Genomic DNA, 23,418 nt, shown 5'->3' with positions numbered 1-23,418 from the left:
ATACTCAATTGCCAAGGTTTCCCACACGTTGGAAATCAATTGGCCAATTGAGTTAAAATTGCATCAATCTCACAGACCCATTTAGATTCGTGTGGGAAACACCAAATTCGGGGAACCCGACAATTCCCTGCACCTGAGTTAAAATCGACCCCTATAGCTCACCATTCACTCCAACTCACAAAGCCACTTTCAAAGTAGCAGACAAAATAGGCATGACCGGAAAGTGGTGAAAATACTTTTATATGTGTCATAACAGTAACGGAACCTTAACAATAACACTTCTTTAAACACCCATGTGCTTACCCTTGTGCAACTACTTCTGTGTCATTTTTCGTTTACACGTGTTTCTACGAGGTGCAACCTCTGTGGCTTCAGCAGGGGTAGAGGCAGACTGCTCACTTCCCTGCTGTGACTGAATAGACACTTTTGGCGGACGTCTTCTGGGTTTTGGAGCCTGTGATGGCCCCGCCAAAGTCTGCTCCTCCTGAGCAGCCTGCCTCTACCCCTGCTGAAGCTACAGGGGTTGCACCTAGTAGAAGAACGACACTTAATTGTATGAAACCGCTACAGCAGTTCAAGAAAGGCCCACCACCACCTTCTCAGTGCAACTAGGGATGGGTAATAAATTCCAGCCTTGCCAGCGATGCCCATCCCCGAGAATGAATCATAAAATAGAGCACAGGGGCTTTTTAACTGGAAAAGCGTAGATTTTGAGGAGATTTGATTGATGTCTTTAAAATAATGAAAAGTTTAGAATTTGTCCATGTGCAGAGTCTGTTCGTGCGAAACAGGTTGGGGGGACAAGGAGACATAAGTTGAAGTTATGTCAGTCAAAGGCTAGGTTAGTTATTAGGAGGTACTGCTTTTTGCAGAGTCATTGTAATGAAATCTGTTTGTCTTGATCCTGTATTCGTTTTGCACTCATGTATATTACCCTCCCCCACTGTGTATAGTTTCACTTCCTCTTTCCCGACTAACCTGGGAGGTTCCAGGTCTTGGCTCTTGGCTCCGCCCCTGACTTCTCTTACGTAAAGATCCCAGGATCTGTATGACTCATTCCTGTGAACCAGTCGGCGTGTTGAGATGTTAGCTCTGATCTTAGTGATTAAAAGCCAACTTGTTTAAGTCTATAACTTCTAGTTTTGTGGTTATTGAAGGCCCATCAATTTTAATCACTAAAGAATACTAGGATGGATCGACTCCTAAAACCAGAGCGTCTGGACTTGGATCCACATTCTGCTGAAGCATCAAATCAATTTGGACACTGGCTCAAATGCTTCGAACTCTTCACGGGGGCCTCATCCGCTAGCGAGGTAGATAAACTGAGTCTACTGACTACTCGCATAAGTCATCGGATTTATTCGTTCATCCGGGACGCCACCTCTTACACGGAGGCCATCACTATCCTGAAGGCCCAATACCAGAGGCCGGTAAACGAAGTGTACGCCAGACATCTGCTGGCTACACGCAGGCAGCGACCAGAGGAATCAATGGACGATTTCTTACAGGGCCTAAAGGACCTGGTCCTGGACTGTAACTGCAAGGCCGTGATGGCCAACGCGTACTCTGACGAATTGGTCCGCGATTCCTTCATCACGGGCCTCAAATCGAATTATATCCGGCAGAGACTGCTGGAGAAGGAGGTCCTGGACTTAAAAAAGGCAGTGGCCACTGCGCGATCGCTGGACGTGGCCCAGAGAAACTCTGACTCTTATTCTTCCGGCCATGCGGCCCTCACCGCCTCGTGCGCGCCGAGGGGGCCGCCATCTCGGAATCAGCCATCTTCCCCATCCAGGTCTCAGACCAGCTCTATGCCGCCGGAGTCCCCACACAGAAGTTCACCCAGGAGTCCTACTACAGCGGCAATGTCTCGAGGCCCGAAATGCTACTTCTGCGGCCAGGCCACGCACCCCAGACAACGATGCCCAGCGAAGGACGCTACATGCTTCAAATGTAAGAAAAAGGGGCATTTTAGCAAAGTCTGCAGGGGGAATCCGATTTCCAACTCCGTCACCGCCTTGTGCGTGCTGTGCGGGCCGCCATCTTGGGATCCGCCATCTTTTCCCGACTCAACGGCCGCCCAGGGCCCAACAGTGGCTTCGATCACGGTGGATCAATCCAGGCCACACCCGTTGACAAAATCCATGATGGACATACAGGTAAACGGGAATTTAACGAAATGTTTAATTGACTGTGGGAGTACCGAGAGTTTTATCCACCCTAGCCTGGTACGGCGGCACTCATTAACGGTAACCCCTACACGGAGCAGAATTGCTATGGCTGCTAAGCCCCACACTTCGGACATTTTGGGCTACTGTGTGGTAACACTGACTGTAAAAGGCACGGACTACAAGGATTTTAAACTCCTCGTGATGCCAGAACTCTGTGTTAATGTAATCTTGGGCCTGGACTTCCAGTGCCGCCACGAAAGTGTCACGCTAGCATATGGCGGGTCCCAGCCGCCACTCACAGTCTGTGGCCTATCAACCTTAAAAATCAGCCCGCCCTCTTTATTCGCTAATCTCGCTCCGAACTGTAGGCCCATAGCGACCAAAAGTAGACGGTACAGTCTGGAAGACAGACATTTTATCAAGGCGGAAGTGGACAGGCTCCTGCGGGAAGGCATTATTGAATGCAGTACCAGCCCGTGGCGTGCCCAAGTAGTCATAGTTAAAAATAGTGAAAAGAAACGGATGGTAATTGACTACAGCCAGACTGTTAATATTTATACCCAGCTGGACGCCTACCCTTTACCCCGCATATCAGAAATGGTCAACCAGATTGCGCAGTACCGAGTCTTCTCGACTATCGACCTCAAATCCGCGTATCACCAGCTCCCCATTAGAACGGAGGACCGCCCATACACCGCCTTCGAGGCGAACGGGCACCTCTACCATTTTCTCAGAGTGCCCTTCGGGGTAACAAATGGGGTCTCGGTCTTCCAACGTGAGATGGACCGCATGGTTGACGAGAATAAACTACAAGCTACCTACCCCTATCTGGACAATGTCACTATCTGCGGGCACAACCAGCAAGACCACGATCTAAATCTTGCGAGATTTTTAAAAACTGCCCTAAAGCTGAATCTAACCTACAACGAAGACAAATGTGTCTTCAACACAACCCGTCTCTGTATCCTCGGCTGTGTGGTGGAAGATAGGGTAATTGGACCGGACCCTGACCGATTACACCCCCTAAAGGAACTGTCCCTGCCACACAATCCCAAAGCTTTAAAAAGGTGCCTGGGATTTTTTACGTATTATGCCCAATGGGTGCCCAATTACTCTGATAAGGCCCGACCCCTCATTAAATCGACGTCCTTCCCACTATCAGCTGAAGCTCGGGAGGCTTTCACCAGTATTAAACAGGACATTGAAAGGGCTGCAGTGTGTGCAGTGGACGAATGCATTCCCTTTCAAGTCGAAAGCGATGCGTCAGACTTTGCCTTAGCTGCGACCCCCAATCAGGCTGGGAGACCTGTGGCCTTCTTCTCCCGAACCCTTCAGGGACCTGAAATCAGGCACTCTTCTGTCGAGAAGGAGGCACAGGCTATAGTGGAGGCAGTGCGGCACTGGAGACACTACCTAGCCGGCAAACGTTTCACCCTGCTCACCGAACAGCGGTCGGTGGCTTTCATGTTTAATAACAAACAAAGGGGGAAAATCAAGAATGACAAAATACTCAGGTGGAGGATCGAACTATCCACGTTCGACTATGATATTATGTACAGGCCGGGAGCCCTTAATGAACCCCCAGACACCCTATCGCGGGGAATGTGTGCCAGCATTCATACGGACAAATTACAGGGTCTCCACAACGACCTCTGTCACCCAGGGGTCACCCGACTATACCATTTTATAAAGTCCCGCAATCTGCCCCACTCCATCGAGGAGGTCAGGGCAATGACCAGAGCCTGCCGCATCTGTGCGGAATGCAAGCCTCGTTTCTACAGGCCTGACCGTGCACACCTTATCAAAGCCACACGGCCATTCGAGCGCCTAAGTCTGGACTTCAAGGGACCCCTTCCCTCTGCCAACCGTAACGTATACTTCCTCAATATCATTGATGAATATTCCCGCTTCCCCTTCGCCATTCCCTGCCCAGACATGACCAGTGCCATGATCATCAAGTGTCTCTGTAATCTATTCTGCATGTTTGGCATGCCGAACTACATACGCAGCGATAGGGGGACGTCATTCATGAGTGACGAGCTGCGCCAGTTCTTGCTCTCGAAGGGGATAGCCACTAGCAGAACCACTAGCTACAACCCCCGGGGCAATGGGCAAGTGGAAAGGGAGAATGCTACTGTTTGGAAGGCTGTCACGTTAGCCTTAAAGTCAAAAGGCCTTCCGACCTCCCGCTGGCAGGAAGTCCTCCCAGACGTGCTCCACTCCATAAGGTCTCTGTTATGTACTGCCACTAACGCTACCCCTCACGAAAAGATGTTCGTTTTCCCCCGGAAATCCACCTCGGGCATATCTCTACCCACGTGGCTGACGTCTCCGGGGATAGTACTATTGCGGAAGCACGTGAGAGGCCATGAAATGGACCCCCTTGTGGAAAAGGTACAGCTCCTCCATGCAAACCCTCAGTACGCCTATATCGAATACTCTGACAGGCGAGAGGACACTGTTTCCATAAAAGACCTCGCTCCCTCGGGAACGATGGGAGACTACCCGATGAAGACCTACACTACAAAGAGACAGGACGCCCAGAGGTATCAATACCCAACTTTAACCTGGAGGACACTGCAGATAACCTGGAAGACACTGCGGAGGCCCGGACAGTGGAGGAACCAGAATCCACTCCCCTAGAGGCACCCCAACCGGCGTTGCGCCGATCACTGAGAACTGCAAAACCTCCTGACAGACTCACTTATACCAACTTTTAAGAAACATCACCCCGATGGACTAAATCTATAGAAGGGGTGAATGTAATGAAATCTGTTTGTCTTGATCCTGTATTCGTTTTGCACTCATGTATATTACCCTCCCCCACTGTGTATAGTTTCACTTCCTCTTTCCCGACTAACCTGGGAGGTTCCAGGTCTTGGCTCTTGGCTCCGCCCCTGACTTCTCTTACATAAAGATCCCAGGATCTGTATGACTCATTCCTGTGAACCAGTCGGCGTGTTGAGATGTTAGCTCTGATCTTAGTGATTAAAACCCAACTTGTTTAAGTCTATAACTTCTAGTTTTATGGTTATTGAAGGCCCATCAGTCATCAACCTCTGCAAACAACAGCACAGAAAAGGCCATTTGGCCCAAATTGTCTAAGCTGGTGTTTATGCTCCAGCACTTGTTGTGAGTGTGGATTCACTGCAGAGTTTTTTTCTAAATTGGCCTAAAAAAAAAATTCCTAGCTTTTTGCTTCTACCAGGAGTTTATTTGATGGGTGGGTGGAAGATAAGTTGAATGGGAATGATGGTGTATAGAAGTTACACCATGACAGTATAGGACAGGTTCAATGGACCAACTAGTCTTATCCTATCCTTTGTTTTTGTATGCTCATATGCATCCTGATTGACGCAGTGGAATGGGACCCATTCCCATAGAACTCTGAAATGCAAAGGAAGACAGAGTGGAACTATTAATGACAATGGAATTAGAAGGTTTGGTTCCTGGTTGGGGGGTCAGTTCTCTGGTATTGTTGTTAATAGGCTGGAGTTTAAAGTAGCAAGCCTCAGGAGTGAAGAACTTATTCTAGAGGTCGAAAGAAAAAAAATATGCAAATGCTGGAAGTACACCGCAGTTCCATTAGGATAGTTACTTAATCACAAAGCCAGAAGGTAGATATGGATGAGGAAGCCCAGTCAGCCAATTTTAGCTAAGGTAATGTAATTTAATTTTTCTGATTAGTCTGCTAAGCCAATCTGTTTGGATTGTACCTTTAATCATAAAGTGTAGCTATGGAAATATTTTTTTTCGAACATTAAAACTTTTATTTCCCAAACTTTCTACAATGCTGACAAATATTTCAATTCCATGTTTCACCAATCAAGAATACAGCTGGGACTGCTTTAATAGTTCTAAGGTTATCATTGCAAACCTTGGGGATTATTTAATTCTTATGTTCTGCTGATTCTATTGGCAACCTTAATGAAATTTGAAATGAGTTACAAGCCTTCCAGTGTAACTGTATTGTCAGATAATTGCATTTGTGCATTAAAGCCCTTTTGAAAGATTGAGAATTTTTTAAACTGACAGCTGTTCATTCTGGCACGTGTTGTGGATTATGTACGTTCTAAATAGTAACTTACTTGGCTACTGATAATAGAAGAGTTTTTTAAAATGTATAATATTAATGCAATGAAGAAACCATGAAACACCTTGACAATTCCTTTAGGTGTTAGGATAGGAATATGGCAGCAAGTTATGTAGCTTGATTTAAAATATTTTTGAAAGACCCAGAATGGAGTGTAGATTAATCAACCCTCACAGTCCAAACACTATCACCATTTTTTCTTCGACTTTTTATACTACCGTTCCACTGCAGCTTCTGTATAGTTAATGAAGGTTCTTCAAATTGGACGGAAGTTATTACTGGAGTTTCTGAGAGCTCAGCCCTAGGACTAGTACTATTTAAAATCTATGTAAATAACCTAGATGAATAGATTAAAAGCATGACTGGTACTGCTGATGAAGTAAAAATGTATGAGATGACAAAATGTGCTGCATATGCAGGGATTATTCAGAAAGATCTGGAGTGGCTCAAAGTTTGTGATTGCAAAAGGATTTTATTGTAAAAAAAAGCATTTACTGTGATTACAAGATGAATGGCTGTGGAAGAAAGCATCTGAGTTAACTGTAGAACAGTCTCAAAAAGTGACTTTGCAACAAGTAATGATTGATTAATAAAGCAGTCAGAATGTTGAGGAGAATAGCCAAAACCTCAGAGTGCAAGTTTAACACTATTGTATCAACTCTATATAATTCAGCAATTTTGAATATTGCATTCAGTTTTGAGCATTATACTTTCAAAGGGGTACTGATGCTATAGAAAGTGCACAAGGCATTTGGGAAAATCGGGAGAATGGAGTGGAATGAAATGGCCATATTTCCTCATTTTCCTTCAGGTTAAAAGAGATGTGAAGCCTAAATATTTTTGAGAAAATAATGTACAGAATTTACAGTCAGAGTTAAATAACCCCTGGCAACAGTTTATTAATGTTCTGTATCACATTGTTGGATTCTGTCATCAATTCAGTTGTTCTTGTGGCATGATTCATCACTGTTGTTTTCTTTTGCTCTGCTGCTGTTCCTTGTTGGCTGGTTTTCCACACCTTATGGATGTTTATTTTTGTGCATGTAGACCTGTACGTTGACATGCTCACAACTGCGAATTTCAAAAAATATTTGGGAAATACTAATGCAAAAGCTTAACTGGGACAGCAATATCAGCACAAGAATGGCTGCAAGAGCAGGGCAGAGGCTGCATACCCTGTCGCAACTGGCTTGCTTTCTGACCCCTCAAAGCCTCTCTACCATCTGCAAGGCTCAAGTCAGGCATGTGATGGAATACTCACCACTCGCCTGATGGATGCAGCTGCAACAACACTCAAGAAACTCGATACCATCCAGAACAGAACCATTTGATTGATTGACACCCCTGCCACTGGACTCAACATTTACACCTCCACCACAGGCACACTGTGACTACAGTATGTACTATCTATAGGAACACACAGCAGCAACTCACCAAGCTTACTTTAACAGAACCTCCCAGCCCTGCAACCTTAACCAACAAGAAGGACTAGAGCAGGAAAATAAATACTTTCATACAGGGTGGATAAAGGAGAACCAGTGGACGTAGTGTATTTAGACTTCCAAAAGGCATTTGACAAGGTGCCACACAAAAGATTATTGCTCAAGATAAAAAATCATGGGATTGGGGGTAATATTCTGGCGTGGGTGGAGAATTGGCTCTCTAACAGAAAGCAGAGAGTTGGGATAAATGGTTCATTCTCAGACTGGCAATCAGTAACTAGTGGTGTTCCGCAGGGGTCAGTGCTGGGTCCCCAACTCTTTACAATCTATATTAACGATTTGGAGGAGGGGACCGAGTGTAACATATCAAAGTTTGCAGATGATACAAAGATGGGAGGGAAAGTAGTGAGTGAGGAGGACATAAAAAACCTGCAAAGTGACATAGACAGGCTAAGTAAGTGGGCAGAGATTTGGCAGATGGAATACAATACTGGAAAGTGTGAGGTTATGCACTTTGGCAGGAAAAATCATAGAGCAAGTTATTATCTTAATGGCAAGAAACTGGAAAGTACTGATAGTACAAAGGGATCTGGGGGTCCTGGTGCACGAAACTCAAAAAGTTAGTATGCAGGTGCAGCAAGTGATCAAGAAGGCCAATGAAATGTTGGCTTTTATTGCTAGGGGGATAGAATATAAAAACAGGGAGGTATTGCTGCAGTTATACAAGGTATTGGTGAGACCGCACCTGGAATACTGCATACAGTTTTGGTGTCCATACTTAAGAAAAGACATACTTGCTCTCGAGTCAGTACAAAGAAGGTTCACTCGGTTAATCCCGGGGATGAGGGGGTGGTCATATGAGGAGAGGTTGAGTAGATTGGGACTCTACTCATTGGAGTTCAGAAGAATGAGAGGCGATCTTATTGAAACATATAAGATTGTGAAGGGGCTTGATCGGGTGGATGCGGTGAGGATGTTCCCAATGATGGGTGAAACTAGAACTAGGGGGCATAATCTTAAAATAAGGGGCTGCTCTTTCAAAACTGAGATGAGGAGAAACTTCTTCACTCAGAGGGTGGTAGGTTTGTGGAATTTGCTGCCCCAGAAAGCTGTGGAAACTACATCATTAAATAAATTTAAAACAGAAATAGATAGTTTCCTAGAAGTAAAGGGAATTAAGGGTTACGGGGAGCGGGCAGGAAATTGGACATGAGTCTAGGTTCGGAATGGTCATGGCCCTGTGGGTAGTGGAGCGGGCCCAGGGGCCATGTAGCCTGGTTCTGCTCCTACTTCTTGTGTTCTAATTCTGTGTTAGATTTCAGGAGATGGTTTTATTCCTGTTCCTGGCTGGGGTGGAGATCGCCTTTACAGAAGGTAAGTACTGTAGAAAATATAGGGACAGAGTGATCTCCTGGAAGAGTTTCGATCGCCTAGATGGGTCGGAGAGGAATTTCCCAGACTTTTTCTCCCAAATTGGCCATTGGGTTTTTGATCTGTTTTTTCGCCTCTCCCGGGAGATCACATGGGTTCGGGTGGGTTGGAGAGTGATAGTAGATTTGAGGTTAGGATCAGATCAGCCATGATCTTATTGAATGGTGGAGCAGGCTCGAGGGGCCGATTGGCCTACTCCTGCTCCTATTTCTTATGTTCTTATGTTCTCACCTCCAAGTTACTCACCATGTCGACTTGGACATTTCGTTAGTTGAGAAATTCCAGAATCTTGATCTAACACCATAATAGGAATGCCATTACCACGGGGACAGCAGCAGTTCAGAAAGAAGGCCCACTACCACCTTCTCGAGACAATTAGGGAAGGAGAGTAAATGCAGCCTTGTCAGCGCCACCCACATTCCTGAGAAAAAAATATAACAATTTAGGCCCTAGGAAATTCTACGGAGTCTCAAATGTGTACACCTTTGAAACTATTAACCACGTCCATTACCCCTCCTTGGCTTTTAAATAACATATTGACAAAATCAGTAGATGATATACTCTGGGGGTGAAATTCAACTTCAGCGGGTTGCAAAACAGACAGTAGCCGATCGGCCACCTGTTATACACCTCCTGATTTTCCTTTCCATTTAAGTCAATGGTTCTGTTATGGAATTAAGGGGGAAAAATTCAGTTGGTAGCGCCACCCGTTAGCGCCTTAAGAGGGCGCTAAGTGGGGCGCAAACCAACTAGCGCCCGGGCGCAGCGAAATCTGCGCCTCTCGCGAAATTGACCGGACATTTTGCGGCGGCGCTAAACAATACCGCCCGATCTCCTGCGCACGCAGATCTTGACGTCATTCGAGAGTGCAACGCCCTTGGGGCGCCCCGGACCAGAAATTCAGTGGCGCTCCCCTCCTTTCCGGCTGGCGCTACCAACGACAGGTTGACTGGAACACTTCCCAGTCGCTGTGGGGCTGGGGGGTGCTATTTAAAGGTGGCCTCTTCCTGGCTTTTGTGTGGTAGCCATTTTTGCACCACTCGTTCTGAGAGAGAGAGAGATTTGCAGAGACAAAAGAGAGAAAGAGAGACTTCTGCATTGAGTCAACGCTGTCTGAGGTAGTTTTGGCTTCTGACCATAACTTTGCAGGTACTTTGCTTTTTGACCTTCATAACTTTGATTGGCCAGATACTATGGGGGCTGCAATGAATGGGAACGTCATCCTTCTCCATCACATTCGGAGGGCACAGAGACGCAGAGAGAGAGTGGCAATCATGGCCAGACAGAGGAGGGCTAACAGGCCTCAGTACAGGAGACCTTACCCTCCCAGGGTTTTTTGCCAACAGTTCTCCTACATTAATATGTCTGAGGAGCAGTGTTTGTGAAGGCTGCAATTCAGCAAGGAGATGGTCACTGAGCTCTGCCACCTGCTTCAGCCAGATCTGCAGCCTCAACTGAGGAGCAGGACGTCTCTGTCAGTGGCAGTAAAGATAACAGTGGCTCTCAACTTTTATGCCACCGGCTCATTTCAATCAGCTACTGGGGACATCACCAATATCTCCCAGTTCGCGGTGCACTGCTGCATCCGTCAGGTAACAAATGCCCTCTTTAAAAGGAGACGAGAGTACATCTCTTTCCCCATGACCCCGGACAAGCAGCAAGAACGCGCAACGGGCTTTGCTAGGATAGCGGGCTTCCCCATGGTGCAGGGCGCCATTGACTGCACGCATGTGGCTTTGCGGGCGCCGCAAGAGAATGCCGAGGAGTTCCGCAACCGGAAGGGCTTCCATTCCTTAAACGTCCAGTTGGTCTGTGACCACAGACAGCTGATACTCACTGTCAATGCCCACTTTCCAGGCAGCAGCCACGATGCCTTCATCCTGCACCAGACTTCTGTGGCAGGCCTTTTCGAGGCACCGCATCACCCAGGAGGTTGGCTTCTCGGGGACAAGGGATATCCTCTGTGCACCTGGCTGATGACACCGCTCCGTTCGCCCAGCACCCCTGCTGAGCTACGATACAATGAGAGCCATCAAGCTACTAGGAACATCGTTGAGCACACAATCGGCGTGCTCAAGCAACAGTTCCGCTGTCTGGACCATTCTGGAGGAGCCCTGCAGTACTTGCCTGAGCGAGTCTCCCACTTCGTTGTTGTGTGCTGCATGCTGCATAACCTGGCAATCCTCAGGACCCAGCCAATGCCAGCAGACATTGGAGCACCAGCGGAGGAGGAGGAGGAGGAGGAAGATGAGGAGGATGATCATCGGCAGCACCAAGGCGGGAGGGAGGCACAAAGTGGAAGGGCCGTCCATCAAAGGCTCATAGCAAGTCGCTTCTAGGCCCCCTCTGAGGGAATGGCTTCTGCCATTCAAACAACCTGAATGAAACCATCCCGCAACCCCTAAGCCGGTCAAGGCAACAATGAGTGCAAAGACCAAACATGCTCATTTTGAATACAGACACTTCTTTATTTCACAAACTGTGTCTCATTTCCGCATGACAAAGTAATAGAATGAAACACAAAAAAAAAGCCATTCACATAACTAGCTCTCACAACCTGGAGACAATGTCCAAAACAGTAACAAAAATTTGACCACGAACCTCGGCCTTCAATAAAACAATGAAAAACATTTTGCCACACCTCCTACTTTTTGCCCTTTGAGGGAGATCTGCTTCCATTGCGAAATTGCCCCCTTCCCACCCTGCAGCTCCTCCGTAATGGGACCCCAGTGGCTGCAGCAAGGCTGGGGGAAGGCTGCTGAGTGACAGAAACTGAGACTGCAGATGCCCTTGAGGGACGGCCCGGACCAGCTCTGGGCCTGGAGGGCCCGGCTGCTGTCTGCTACAACTCTGCATGGGTGGCAGCAGTCTGTCCTACAGGTGGTGGCAACTGCAGTGGAGAAGTGCCAGTGGTGGCAGCAGGAATGCTGTCATCTTGAGAGAGGACAGCAACTCCCTGCTCGACCGACACATTGGCACTCCCACGGGGCAGCAATTCAGCATCCGGAGCAATCTGATGGAGCACAGATTGCTGGCCTGCTGCGGCGTGGTGAGAGCCCCGGGGAAATCTGCCCGATCCAGCAAGGGTGGCAGCAGTCAGTGCTCGCGTGGCCTCAATCTGCGTCTGCATGAGACCAGCCACTGACTGCATTGCAGCACTTAGCATTTGCGTGGCAGCCGCCTGTGCTACAGCGAAGTGCTCCACACTCCTTGCCAGTGATTCAATGGATTCGGGCATCCTTGCCACTGCAGCCATGAGCTCAGTGTGCCTTTGCTCCGCCTGGGCGCTCATTTCAGCGAGGACCCGCTCCTCGTCTACGTCCAATGCAGCAGGACTCGAGGCCATACTCTCCGTCCAGGGAGAAGGCCCCCGAGCTTCCCTAACACCTTCGCGTTGCTGCAGCCCGCTGGGTCCTGGAGCTTCACCCTCAGACCATTCCCCCCTGCTCCCCTCCAGGGAAGGCGTGTCCCCAGTATGGGCATGGGCTGCCTCGATAGAGGGTGGCGCTGATGGTCCGGCTTCCCTTTCCTCCTCGCCTTCAGCTTCACTCTCACTGGCAGCTTGAGGGCCCGTCTCCTCACCTGGTGAATCACCATCTGAAAGCAGGGAGGTACAAGAGTGGCTTTAGTGTGAGGACAGGGTGGCAGCAAGGGAGGCATGAGTGCAGTGATTTAGTTTGAAAGTGTCAAAGGCTGCTGTTGTGAGGAACAAGTGGAAGGAGAGATGACAAAAAGGTGATGACCTTACCATTGCTGTCCAGAATGGGGTCGGTGTCTCCAGTGGTGACGGGACCAATCACCCAACTTGCCACAATCCTGTGGATGCGCTGCTCAAGATCACTGAGGGCTTGAAGGTGAGGCCGCCCCCCACCAGTCCGTTGCTGCTGTCTCCTATTATGAGACAGCTTAGCCTGCAAGAAAAAGGACAGCGTCTGAGTAAATATGCAGCCATGATCTTGCCTGAAATGCCTCCCATGGTTGAATAGCCCTTACTGTATGCAGCCATGATCTTGCCTGAAATGCCTCCCATGGTTGAATAGCCCTTACTGTATGCAGCCATGATCTTGTCTGAAATGCCTCCCATGGTTGAATAGCCCTTACTGTATGCAAAGTGTGGAATGTGCGTGTGCGTTTGATGAAAGGGCCATAGGTGTTGGATGAGTGTTGGGCATTGGGGCTTTCAAGACCCTCTGGCCATAAAGTGAGGTGGAGATGGAGGGATGAAGAGGTTTTGAAAAAAAGGCACTCACCCTGACGACACAAGTGAGGTCGTTGAACTTTTTCCTACATTGCACATGGGTCCTAGGCACCATGTTGCTTGAGGACACTCTCTGAGCCACCTCCCTCCACACTTTCCTGTACTCGCTTGGCAAAGGCCTCCTGCCACTCTCTGGGTACAGAATGGATCTTCTGCGCTCCACCCTGCGAACCAGAGCCTCCAAAGCCCGCTCGCAGAAGTGCTGCACTCGTTCCCTGGCCCTTTCCATAGTGTCTGGCTGCTAGATTTAGCCACAGGTCTGCCCAGGCCGAGATTCAAGGCTCCACTGAGCAGGGTGTGGCTGCAGAGCAAGATCGACCCTCCCCTTTAAGAACTGACCGGCGCCAGTGTGTCTGTGTTCAATCGCTAACTGACAGCACCTACGCTGTGCCCGCCCTCTGAGGTAGCGCCTCGCTCCTCGGCCTTAGCGCCTTAAGAGAGGTGTGTAGCGCCTGATTTAGCGCTCCAATCACCTCCAGGGGCGATAAAAGCCAAGTTTGCTGTCGGAGGCGATAATTAGCGCCAGGCACTAATCTTTGCGCCCGGCCGATAATTGCGCCCCAAATGGGGCGATACCGAATTTCTCCCCCTAAGTGTTGAATTAACAAATTCTGGTAATTAATTTTGATTATGACCATTATTAATGCTCATACATTCACATTTGGGTTACAATAAAATATTTCAGTGACAATAATCATGTCAGCCTTTCTCCTGTTTATTTTGTATTTAATACAAGAGCAAAGGAGTCAACCAGGTTAAGGATTTCTGGAATTGATATGTAAACAGGAATTCATCCACAAACAACATTAACTTATGTGGATTACCAAAGTGGACCTTCTCCACTTCTTTGCTTGTTTTGCTTTTGCAAGTAACTTAAATACAAAAACAATAAAGTGAAGAATAGACTTATCCCTAGAGTGTTATGAAAGGGCCTGACAATGGCATCATTAATAATAACCATTACAAGCATTACATACTACAGAACAGTGCTCAGTTGGATAAAGACAGAGCTAAAAATCACATGAATTTTGAAACAAGTAGCTCTATTCCACTCAGGTGAATGCTTTCTTGGCACTGAGGAGCAACAAGGTAGCAGGTTAATAAAGGTCTTCTTCCCATGGATGGGTCAGTGATATTGTGCAATATCAGAACATTCTATGTAGTTTAGAAAACAGTGCCCCACAACTACCAAGGCCTCAGAGAAGTGCTATAGCTGCCAGAGGAGTCTTTTGCATACCAAGAACATGTTGAATAGTGCTGAATTCTGTGTAGGCCAGGGGATACACAAGAGGACATGGCTAGAATTTTTGTTTTTATTACTCGTCCTGGGATGTGGGCGTTGCTGGCAAGGCCAGCATTTATTGCCCATCCCTAATTGCCCTTGAGAAGGTGGTGGTGAGCCGCCTTCTTGAACCGCTGCAGTCCATGTGGTGAAGGTACTCCCACAGTGCTGTTAGGGAGTGAGTTCCAGGATTTTGACCCAGCGACGATGAAGGATCGGTGATATATTTCCAAGTCAGGATGGTTTGTATCTTGGAGGGGAACTTGCAGGTGATGATGTTCCCATTCGACTGCTGCCCTTGTCCATCTAGGTGGAAGAGGTCGTGGGTTTGGGAAGTGCTGCTGAAGAAACCTTGGCGAGTTGCTACAGTGCATCTTGTAGATGGTACACACTGTAGACACATTGCGCCGGTGGTGGAGGGAGTGAATGTTTAGGGTGGTGGATGGGGTGTCAATCAAGCGGGCTGCTTTGTCCTTGATGGTGTCGAGCTTCTTGAGTGTTGCCTGATTACGTATCATTCAGCTTTATCAGAGCGTGTAGGTCATCAGTATCTTGAGAGGGAGGGGATTGTTACGCTAATACACTGATTTCTTTTTCTTTTGGAATATATGCTGATGCTGATTGGTTTGATTGGAACTTCAGAACTTCAGATATTCAGATCTGCACAGCCAACGAAGGAAGACATGATGCAATAGGGAATAACCTTCTGAGGTTGGATTTAATAGGATAAAATAGAGGGATCTTTATTCTGCATCTAGCTATGTTATATTTGACTTATAAGTGCTTGAGGCTAAACTGGATACTGAAATGAAAGTGTTCCATTATCAACCATCTTCCATATTAATGATCACAAAATTTACCAAAGAAAAATGTACTGTATATGATTAACTGTTAAATATTCTGTTCCTAATTTCAGTGCCTGGTAATGATTCTTCAGACTTCAATGTCAAAACAAATATATCCTCCTCATTACCAACCGCCAGTGGGGACACGGTTCCTATTTTATCATCGGTAAGATTTTGGGGTGGTACTTTTCTAAGAGTACAAACCATTTCACCTTGCCATGCATCATTGCAAAGTCAATGATAGTCTATTAGCCATTGTATAAATATGAAAAATACTAATTTGCTTCTGTAAATATTGCATTGCATAAAGAATAGTTCATAGCTCTGGGTTGGGCAGCCAACCTGGTCAACAACAAAGTAATGCAACATCTCACGAGGTTTATGTCAAAAACATCATGATTATCTTAAAAGTTCCATGGACTGTTCATATCTCATACTTGTACAGTAAATGAAAAGCCCCTTGTCGGTTTGGAGCTGAACATTTATTATTAATGTATATAAAATCCATCTTGTGTGAAACTTAAACATTAGGCTTTCTTGCATCATGAAAATTTCAATAGCCTTACTGATTTGATATGATTCTTGTTCTTGGTAGAATGATCCACAAAATGAAGAGTATGATTATTTTGATGATTTAACTTCCGAATCCAGCTTTGGATCAGACATCCTGAAGCAGACAGATGTACATGTCGGTTCTAATCTGTATTCTTCCAAGGTGAGTCAGGCTGCGAATACATCCAGGTGCTTTCACACCATGTTAAATTTAAACAGGGTAAATGGTTATTTTTGTTAAGGCAAAGAGGCAGATTTTGCACAAGGGCTACATGTCTGATTGAATACATATATGCCATAATTATCACAATCACAGTACGCAGTGATTTTGCTTCACATGGATGGTAAAGTTGAAATGTAAGTCGAGAGTCAACCTAAATCAAGGGAAGATGGAGTCTTACTCTGCTGCACTCAGAGTGGGCCCTAATGCTGGGTTTACACTGCAACCTTTTAGTGTTGGTGCAAAGCAAAATTACTTTGCTTTGATGCTACAGTTGTAGTGTAAATGTATTTGATATAGCAAGATTACTAACGTCTGAGATAAACAGAAAAATTGTGAATACAAAAAATCTGAAACTTAAAAAAAATATAGAAATGATTGGAATTGCACAGCAGGTCAGTCAGCATTTGAAGGAAAAATGCTTATGACACACACAAATAACTAGTTACAATGGGAATGCAGTCGAACATGAATTTGCCATGATGTCAGCTGCAACTATACCCGACATTCCAAAGTTGTTTTATAGGGAAAAAACTGGTGTACAAAAAAATGAAATTTTTGCAATGGTGAGTTTTGAACTTTTTGAAGCAAAAAGGGTTTTGATGGTCCAAAATGGATTTCCTTGGAGATTTAAGGGCTATCGTCCCCATGCAATTTTGATTCCACTACCCACCCCCCTTCACTTTTTGAGCCCTCTGATCACCCTTTTAACATGGTTCCACATGTTCTTATTTTCATCCAAATGAACCCCTTCCCCATTCTCCCTGCAGTCATTGAATGTAAAAGGTAAGCAATGCACAGACCAAGGTACAAATTAGATGAATGACCAGTTATGTATTTGTGGTGCTGATGACTGGAGTAGAAATGTTAACCAAAACACTAGGAGAACTCCCTGTTTTACAAATACTGTCATGGGATCTTTCACATCCACTTAAGAAGGCAGACAGCAACTTGGTTTAATATCTCATATCAAAGACAATGCAGCACTCTCTCAGTACTACACTGAAGCCTCAGCCTAGATTATGTGCTCAAGTCCTGGAGTAGGACTTGAACCCACGACCTTCTGACTCAAACGGCGAGAGTGCTACCACTGAGTCAAAATCATAAATGCCGGAAATAGCAACTGGGTTAGCAACAGAGGAAGTCATTCCCCCACCACCACCTCGTCAACACTAATGCTTAATTTCTTTAAATAAAATGTTGTATTTAATTAGGTTGCCTCTATAACAACAGTCTAAAAGTATTTCACTGTGTGAAGTACGTTGAGGCATTTCAATTAAATAAGGTACAGGGTACTGTACAAATGAAATATTTTAAAATTAATGACCAATTAACTGCCAGTACAAGAGAGTTCAATAAACACTTTTAAGTGAGACATACCTTTCTATCGGTTGACAGGAAGATGTTAAAGTTTAGGGACTGATAGACTGGATGTTGTTGTTGCCACCCACTGATTACAACCAATAGGAGGCTGCACAGAAGCAACAGAACAAGAAGGAAAACCATAAAATGCTGGAAACACTCCGCAGGTCAGGCAATAACTGCAGAGAGAACAGACAAGTCAACCTTTGGATGTGCGGTCTTTCTCAAGACTGGAAGATAACACAGATAAGCAGTATTTAAAAGGAACAGAACAAGGGGAAGGGCGATTGGGAGAGAAAAACAAAAACACACACAACACACATCCCTCACACAAACACCAACAGAACAAGCAATTCTTTAACCTTACCCCACTCAACCTCACTGTAAAGAGGGGAGGCTGAAAGCAGCAATTTTGACAGCCTTGAAGCACATAGCATGAATGGGGACTGAAAAAGTAAACTGTAAGGAAGAAATGTGAATGATTGGTAACTAAGCCAATAAAGTATTTTAGAAGTATAGTCAATGTTGTAATAGTCAACAGCACACTGTGAAGTCCCAAAAAGAGCAGTGAGATAAATGATCATAAATCTGGTTTAATAGTGTTGGCTGAGGATTCAATGTTGGCAGGACACCTCTTCTCTAAATACAGGTAGACTACCCTTTATCCGAACTTCCAAAAACCGAAACCCTCTAAAAACCGAAGGTTTTTTCGTTCAGCGTAAGTCGTGCGCACGACATGACCAGAGTGGCACACGACTTACGCTGAGCAGGGCAGAGGGTCACTGAGTTCCCTCCTGGGTAGGAGATTGCAGGCCGAGCCGGGCAGTGTGAAGGAGGTATACCGGGAGAGTGAACCCAACAATACAGTGGCCCGTCCGATAGCTGCAGCGGCCTGTCCGATATTCTTTTCTCCCCCCCGACCCCCCGCCGACCCCCACCCTTTCGGATAAGGGATAGTGTATCCTTTATCCGCACTTCCGAAAACCGAAATCCTCTGAAAACCGAAAGTGTTTTCGTTCAGCGTAAGTCGTGCGCACGACCCCGACCCCCCCGCCGACCCCAACCCCCGCCGACCCCCACCCCCCGACCCCCCGCCGACCCCCCGCCGACCCCCACCCCCGACCCCCCGCCGACCCCGACCCCCGACAAATTTCCCAGTCTCCGAAATTTTCCGAAAACCGAAACACGGCTGGTCCCGAGGTTTTCGGATAAAGGATAGTCTACCTGTAGTATCATGGGATATTTTATGTTCATCTGAGCTGACTGATGGGGCCTCAGTTTAACACCTTAGCTGAAAGACAGCACCAACAACAGTGCAACACGCCCTCAATGCTGCATTGAAATGTCAGCCTAGATTATAGGAACATAGGGACAGGAGTAAGCTATTTAGCCCCTTGAGCCTGTTCTGCAATTCAATGAGATGGCTGATCTGTGACCTAACTCCATATACTCGCCTCTTCCCCATATCCCTTAATGCCTTTGGTTAACAAAAATCTATCAATCTCAGATGTAAAGTTAACAATTGACCTAGCATCAATTGCCATTTGCGGTAGTTCCAAACTTCTACCACCCAAACTTTCTGCGTGTAGAACTATTTCCTAAATCCACTCCTGAAAGGCCTGACTTTAATTTTTACACTACGCCCCCTAGTCCTAGACTCCCTAGCCAGTGGAAATAGTTTCTCTCTTTCTACTCAATCAGTTCCACATAATATTTTGAAAACGTCAATCAAATCACCCCTTAACCTTCTAAATTCCAGGGAATACAACCCTAGTTTGTGTAATCTCTTCTCATAATTTAACCCTTGGAGTCCAGGTATCATTCTGATAAATCTATGCTGCCCTCCCTCCAAGGCCAATATATCCTTCCAAAGGTGTGGTGCCCAGAACTGCTCACTGTACTCCAGGTGTGGTCTAACCAGGGCTTTGTACAGCTGTAGCATAACTTCAACCCCTTGTACTCCTCCACCACCAGTGCACTGTAGCTGCAGTGTGTACTATCTACAGGAATCACAGCAGCATCTCACCAAGCTTACTTTAACAGTACCTCCAAGAAATGTAACCTCTACCACCAGGACGAACAACAGCAGAAAAGTCATGGGAACACTCCAAGTTACCCTCCAAGTTACACACCATTCTACCTGGACATATATCACCGTTCCTTCAACATCGCTGGGCTAAAGTCCTAGAGCAGCTTTTTCTAAGATCAAAATGGGAGAACAATCACGTACAAGGTCAGCAGCAGTTCAAAGAGAAGGGCGTCTACCACGTTTTCAGGGCAGATACGGATGGACAATAAATGTGACCTTGCCAGTGTCACCTACATCCTGAGAACAATTTAAAAATATATATATACGACTCCATTTGTAAAAGCTGTCTTGTCTTTTCTTTAGTCAAAAGGCAAACATTTATAAACAAATAATTTGAATTGTTGACCATCCTTGGCTTATTGCCATACGGTTTTACAAATAAACACTTGGGCTATTTAATAATTTCAGAATTCCGAGGTCCTTTGTAATATCCTCTTTGTAACTTAGAATGATGGATTAGTGTTTTGTAATTCTGGGATTTCATGTTTAGAATAACATTTTGAAACCCAATTTTTTTTATACTGTTCTAGCTGAGTGGCAGTTTACTGAGCCTATACAGTGATGCTGGGGATTTTGGAGATGTTCCAATTCAGGGAGCTGTACAATTCAAATTGCAATATGAAGAAACAAAGAAAGAATTCCAGATCCAAGTGGCACAGTGCCGAGGGTTGGCTGTAGCTAACGTGAAAAAGTACACCTCCGATCCGTAAGCAAAGTCTTGCCTTCCATTTTTTTTTAGGAACTGGACTATTGCAAGCATTTTGATGTATTAATTAAAAATTGTGCTCAGTCGCAAAAGATTTTCCATCATTATAAATAAAGTAAGGTCTTCTGAAAAGACAGTTAGCCCATGACTTAAGTTTTGATCTTTAGCTTTCATTGGCGGAGAACAAATCTCAAATTCTATCCTACTTTGAAACAATTAATGTATGTGTAGTTGGTATGTTTTATTGCAACTGGACATATTTTGGAAGGCAGACGATTAAAGAAAAGGCTTGATTTTTTTTTTAGTACCATCTGCTGAGCTGTGTGGTGTTTCTGTTCATACAGCAGGTTAGTGGCTGTCTGGTTGTGATTTTCAGTTTGTTGCTTGCTTGACCAGCTTTACAGGATATAAGAAAAATTCAAAATTCAATGTGTATGCTGTAGGCGTAAAGGGATCTTGGAGTTCACAGTACATACGCTTCCAACAAAATGATGCTACTTTATAATTTGGTTCAAAATATTCTGTGTCAATATATTGGGGGTAAATTGGATTAAATCGACCTTTTTTTTGATATTCAGAAGAATTCTTAAATTGATGCGTGACATCTGTCTAGGCAGAGTGGATATGCCACATCTGTGTGGGCCGATTGAGTGCTTGGTGTTACTTGTTAAATGCTCATGACACAGTGATGAAATTTTTTCCATTTAGCAATTATTTGCAATTCAGATTCATTCTTATCGCAGGTGTTTTACTTAAAACAGTCAATAGGTATGCATTTGCCAGATATTAAAATAAGAACTGAGCCTCCTTTCAATTTACATAGGTTTTCTTGTGGTACACTAATGCGATGTATTCACAGCAGGCGATGGGGAGCTTTCCTCAGGCGCTTCCTTTTTGAACCTTATTAAAAAACCCAATTGAGCCAGTTTGACAGGATGAATGACAAGTTATATTGTTGATAACTGACTAATCTGTCATAATCCATGAATAGATTTAATTACTGATGTTTCTTGAAGTCTTTTATCAAGCAGTCCTAATTAGTATCCAATTAGCATTTATTTAAACTATACAGTATCTCTAACGCACAACATGAAAAAGCCTCTTTAACCATATTTTATTTAGCAAAACTCCCATCTAGATTCAGATACATGTACTCTGAAATTTTAAAAATGCATGTTATTGTTCTTCGATGTAGATATCACACATTTCAGAACTGCTACAGCAGAAAGACTATATTTGAAGCCTCATATGTAGGGGTGCTGTTACAACCTTGAATTCCAACTCTTAGTGGAGATACATATTGTAGGAACAGGCTTCAAGAATATCTACAAAAACTGGTCAGATTCCATTGAGAATGTAAATTAATGAAATCCTTAAAATTGTTGTCGTTAACTTTTGCTTAAAAAGCAACTTTTCTGTACTGATAAACTTTGTTAATGCAGTCAATTTCAAAGACTGGGGACTGCTGGGAGAGTCCAGGTTTGAGCCTACAATTTTACTACTTGGCAAGTTCCAAATGTCAGCTTTGCTGTCACAGAAAGGCAGAGAACAGAGGCTATGTGCATCCACTGCAGGGAGTGAGGGACACTTGGGCCCAGAATATTCTCAGCCAATTTCGTACAACATCTAGTATCTGATTACAAACTGGCATTAGCAGATGCCTGATCATTCTCTTGGCTCAAGTATTGTGTGTGCCATTGAGAGACCAGGAACGGAATAGAAACTGCCCAGGCAAAAACATACATAAAAGTTATCAGAGGTACTGACATGCTTATAATGAGCTTAAGTCAACTATGACTGGATATAAACCAAATTATTTGATTTGAAACAAGCCCTGGCTGCACATGAAACAGTAAGCTGCAAACTGCTTCAGTAAACGATGGGCACTAAACATCCCTACAATGAGTAGTGAAAAGATAAGGTCCCACACAAGAGATTAGCGTGCAAAATTAAGGCACATGGGATTGGGGGCAAGGTATTGACTTGGATAGAGAACTGGTTGGTGGACAGAAAGCAAAGAGTTGGAATAAACGGGTCGTTTTCCGAGTGGCAGGCAGTGACTAGTGGGGTACTGCAAGGATCGGTCCTAGGACCCCAGCTGTTCACAATATATATTAATGATCTGGACGAGGGAATAGGATGTAATATCTCCAAATTTGCAGATGACACAAAGCTGGGCGGGAGGGTAAGCTGCGAGGAGGATGTCGGGAAACTCCAGTACGATTTGGACAGGTTGGGTGATTGGGCAGAAACATGGCAAATGCACTATAATGTGGATAAATGTGAGGTTATCCACTTTGGTGGCAAAAACAGGAAGGCAGATTATTATTTGAATGGCAATAGATTGGGAGAAAGGGAAGTGCAAAGAGACCTGGGTGTCCTTGTGCACCAGTCACTGAAGGTAAGCATGCAGGTGCAGCAGGCGGTTAAGAAGGCAAATGGTATGTTGGCCTCGTAGCAAGAGGGTTCGAGTACAGGAACAAGGATGTCTTGCTGCAGTTGTATAGGGCCTTGGTGAGACTTCACCTTGAGTATTGTGTGCAGTTTTGGTCACCATACCTGAGGAAGGACGTTCTTGCCATGGAGGGAGTGCAGCGAAGATTCACCAGGCTGATACCTGGGATGGCAGGAATGACGTATGAGGAGAGATTGTGTCGATTGGGCTTATACTCACTGGAGTTTAGAAGATTGAGAGGGGATCTCATCGAAACCTATAAAATTCTGTCAGGCCTGGACAGACTAGATGCAGGAAGGATGTTTCTGATGGCTGAGGAGTCCAGAACCAGGGGTCATAGTCTAAGGATAAGGGGTAAGCCATTTAGGACTGAAATGAGGAGGAATTTCTTCACCCAGAGAGTGGTGAACCTGTGGAATTCTCTGCCACAGAGGGCGGTGGAGGCCAGTTCATTAAATATATTGAAGAAAGAGTTGGATATGTTTCTTGAGGCTGAAGGGATCAAGGGATAT

At 45.4% G+C, this 23,418-nt stretch overlaps 1 protein-coding gene across 2 annotated transcripts in view; it reads left to right on the top strand.

Annotated features, from left to right (window-relative positions):
- Positions 1-23,418, top strand: part of LOC147112717 (synaptotagmin-like protein 2) — a 252,889-nt gene that overhangs the window by 200,572 nt on the left and 28,899 nt on the right. For both annotated transcript variants that reach the window (XM_085997307.1, XM_085997306.1), the window contains 3 exons: positions 15,594-15,688; positions 16,118-16,237; positions 20,276-20,451. In XM_085997307.1, coding sequence (XP_085853433.1) covers positions 15,594-15,688; positions 16,118-16,237; positions 20,276-20,451 — 391 coding nt within the window. The remainder of the gene's footprint in view (positions 1-15,593; positions 15,689-16,117; positions 16,238-20,275; positions 20,452-23,418) is intronic.

The sequence above is a fragment of the Somniosus microcephalus genome, chromosome 9 (assembly GCF_052327205.1).
Source record: "Somniosus microcephalus isolate GS21.2 chromosome 9, FLI_Smic_1.0, whole genome shotgun sequence".
NCBI lineage: Eukaryota > Metazoa > Chordata > Chondrichthyes > Squaliformes > Somniosidae > Somniosus > Somniosus microcephalus.
Note: the sequence above shows the minus strand (reverse complement) of the source record. Positions and strands in the feature narration are given on the sequence as shown.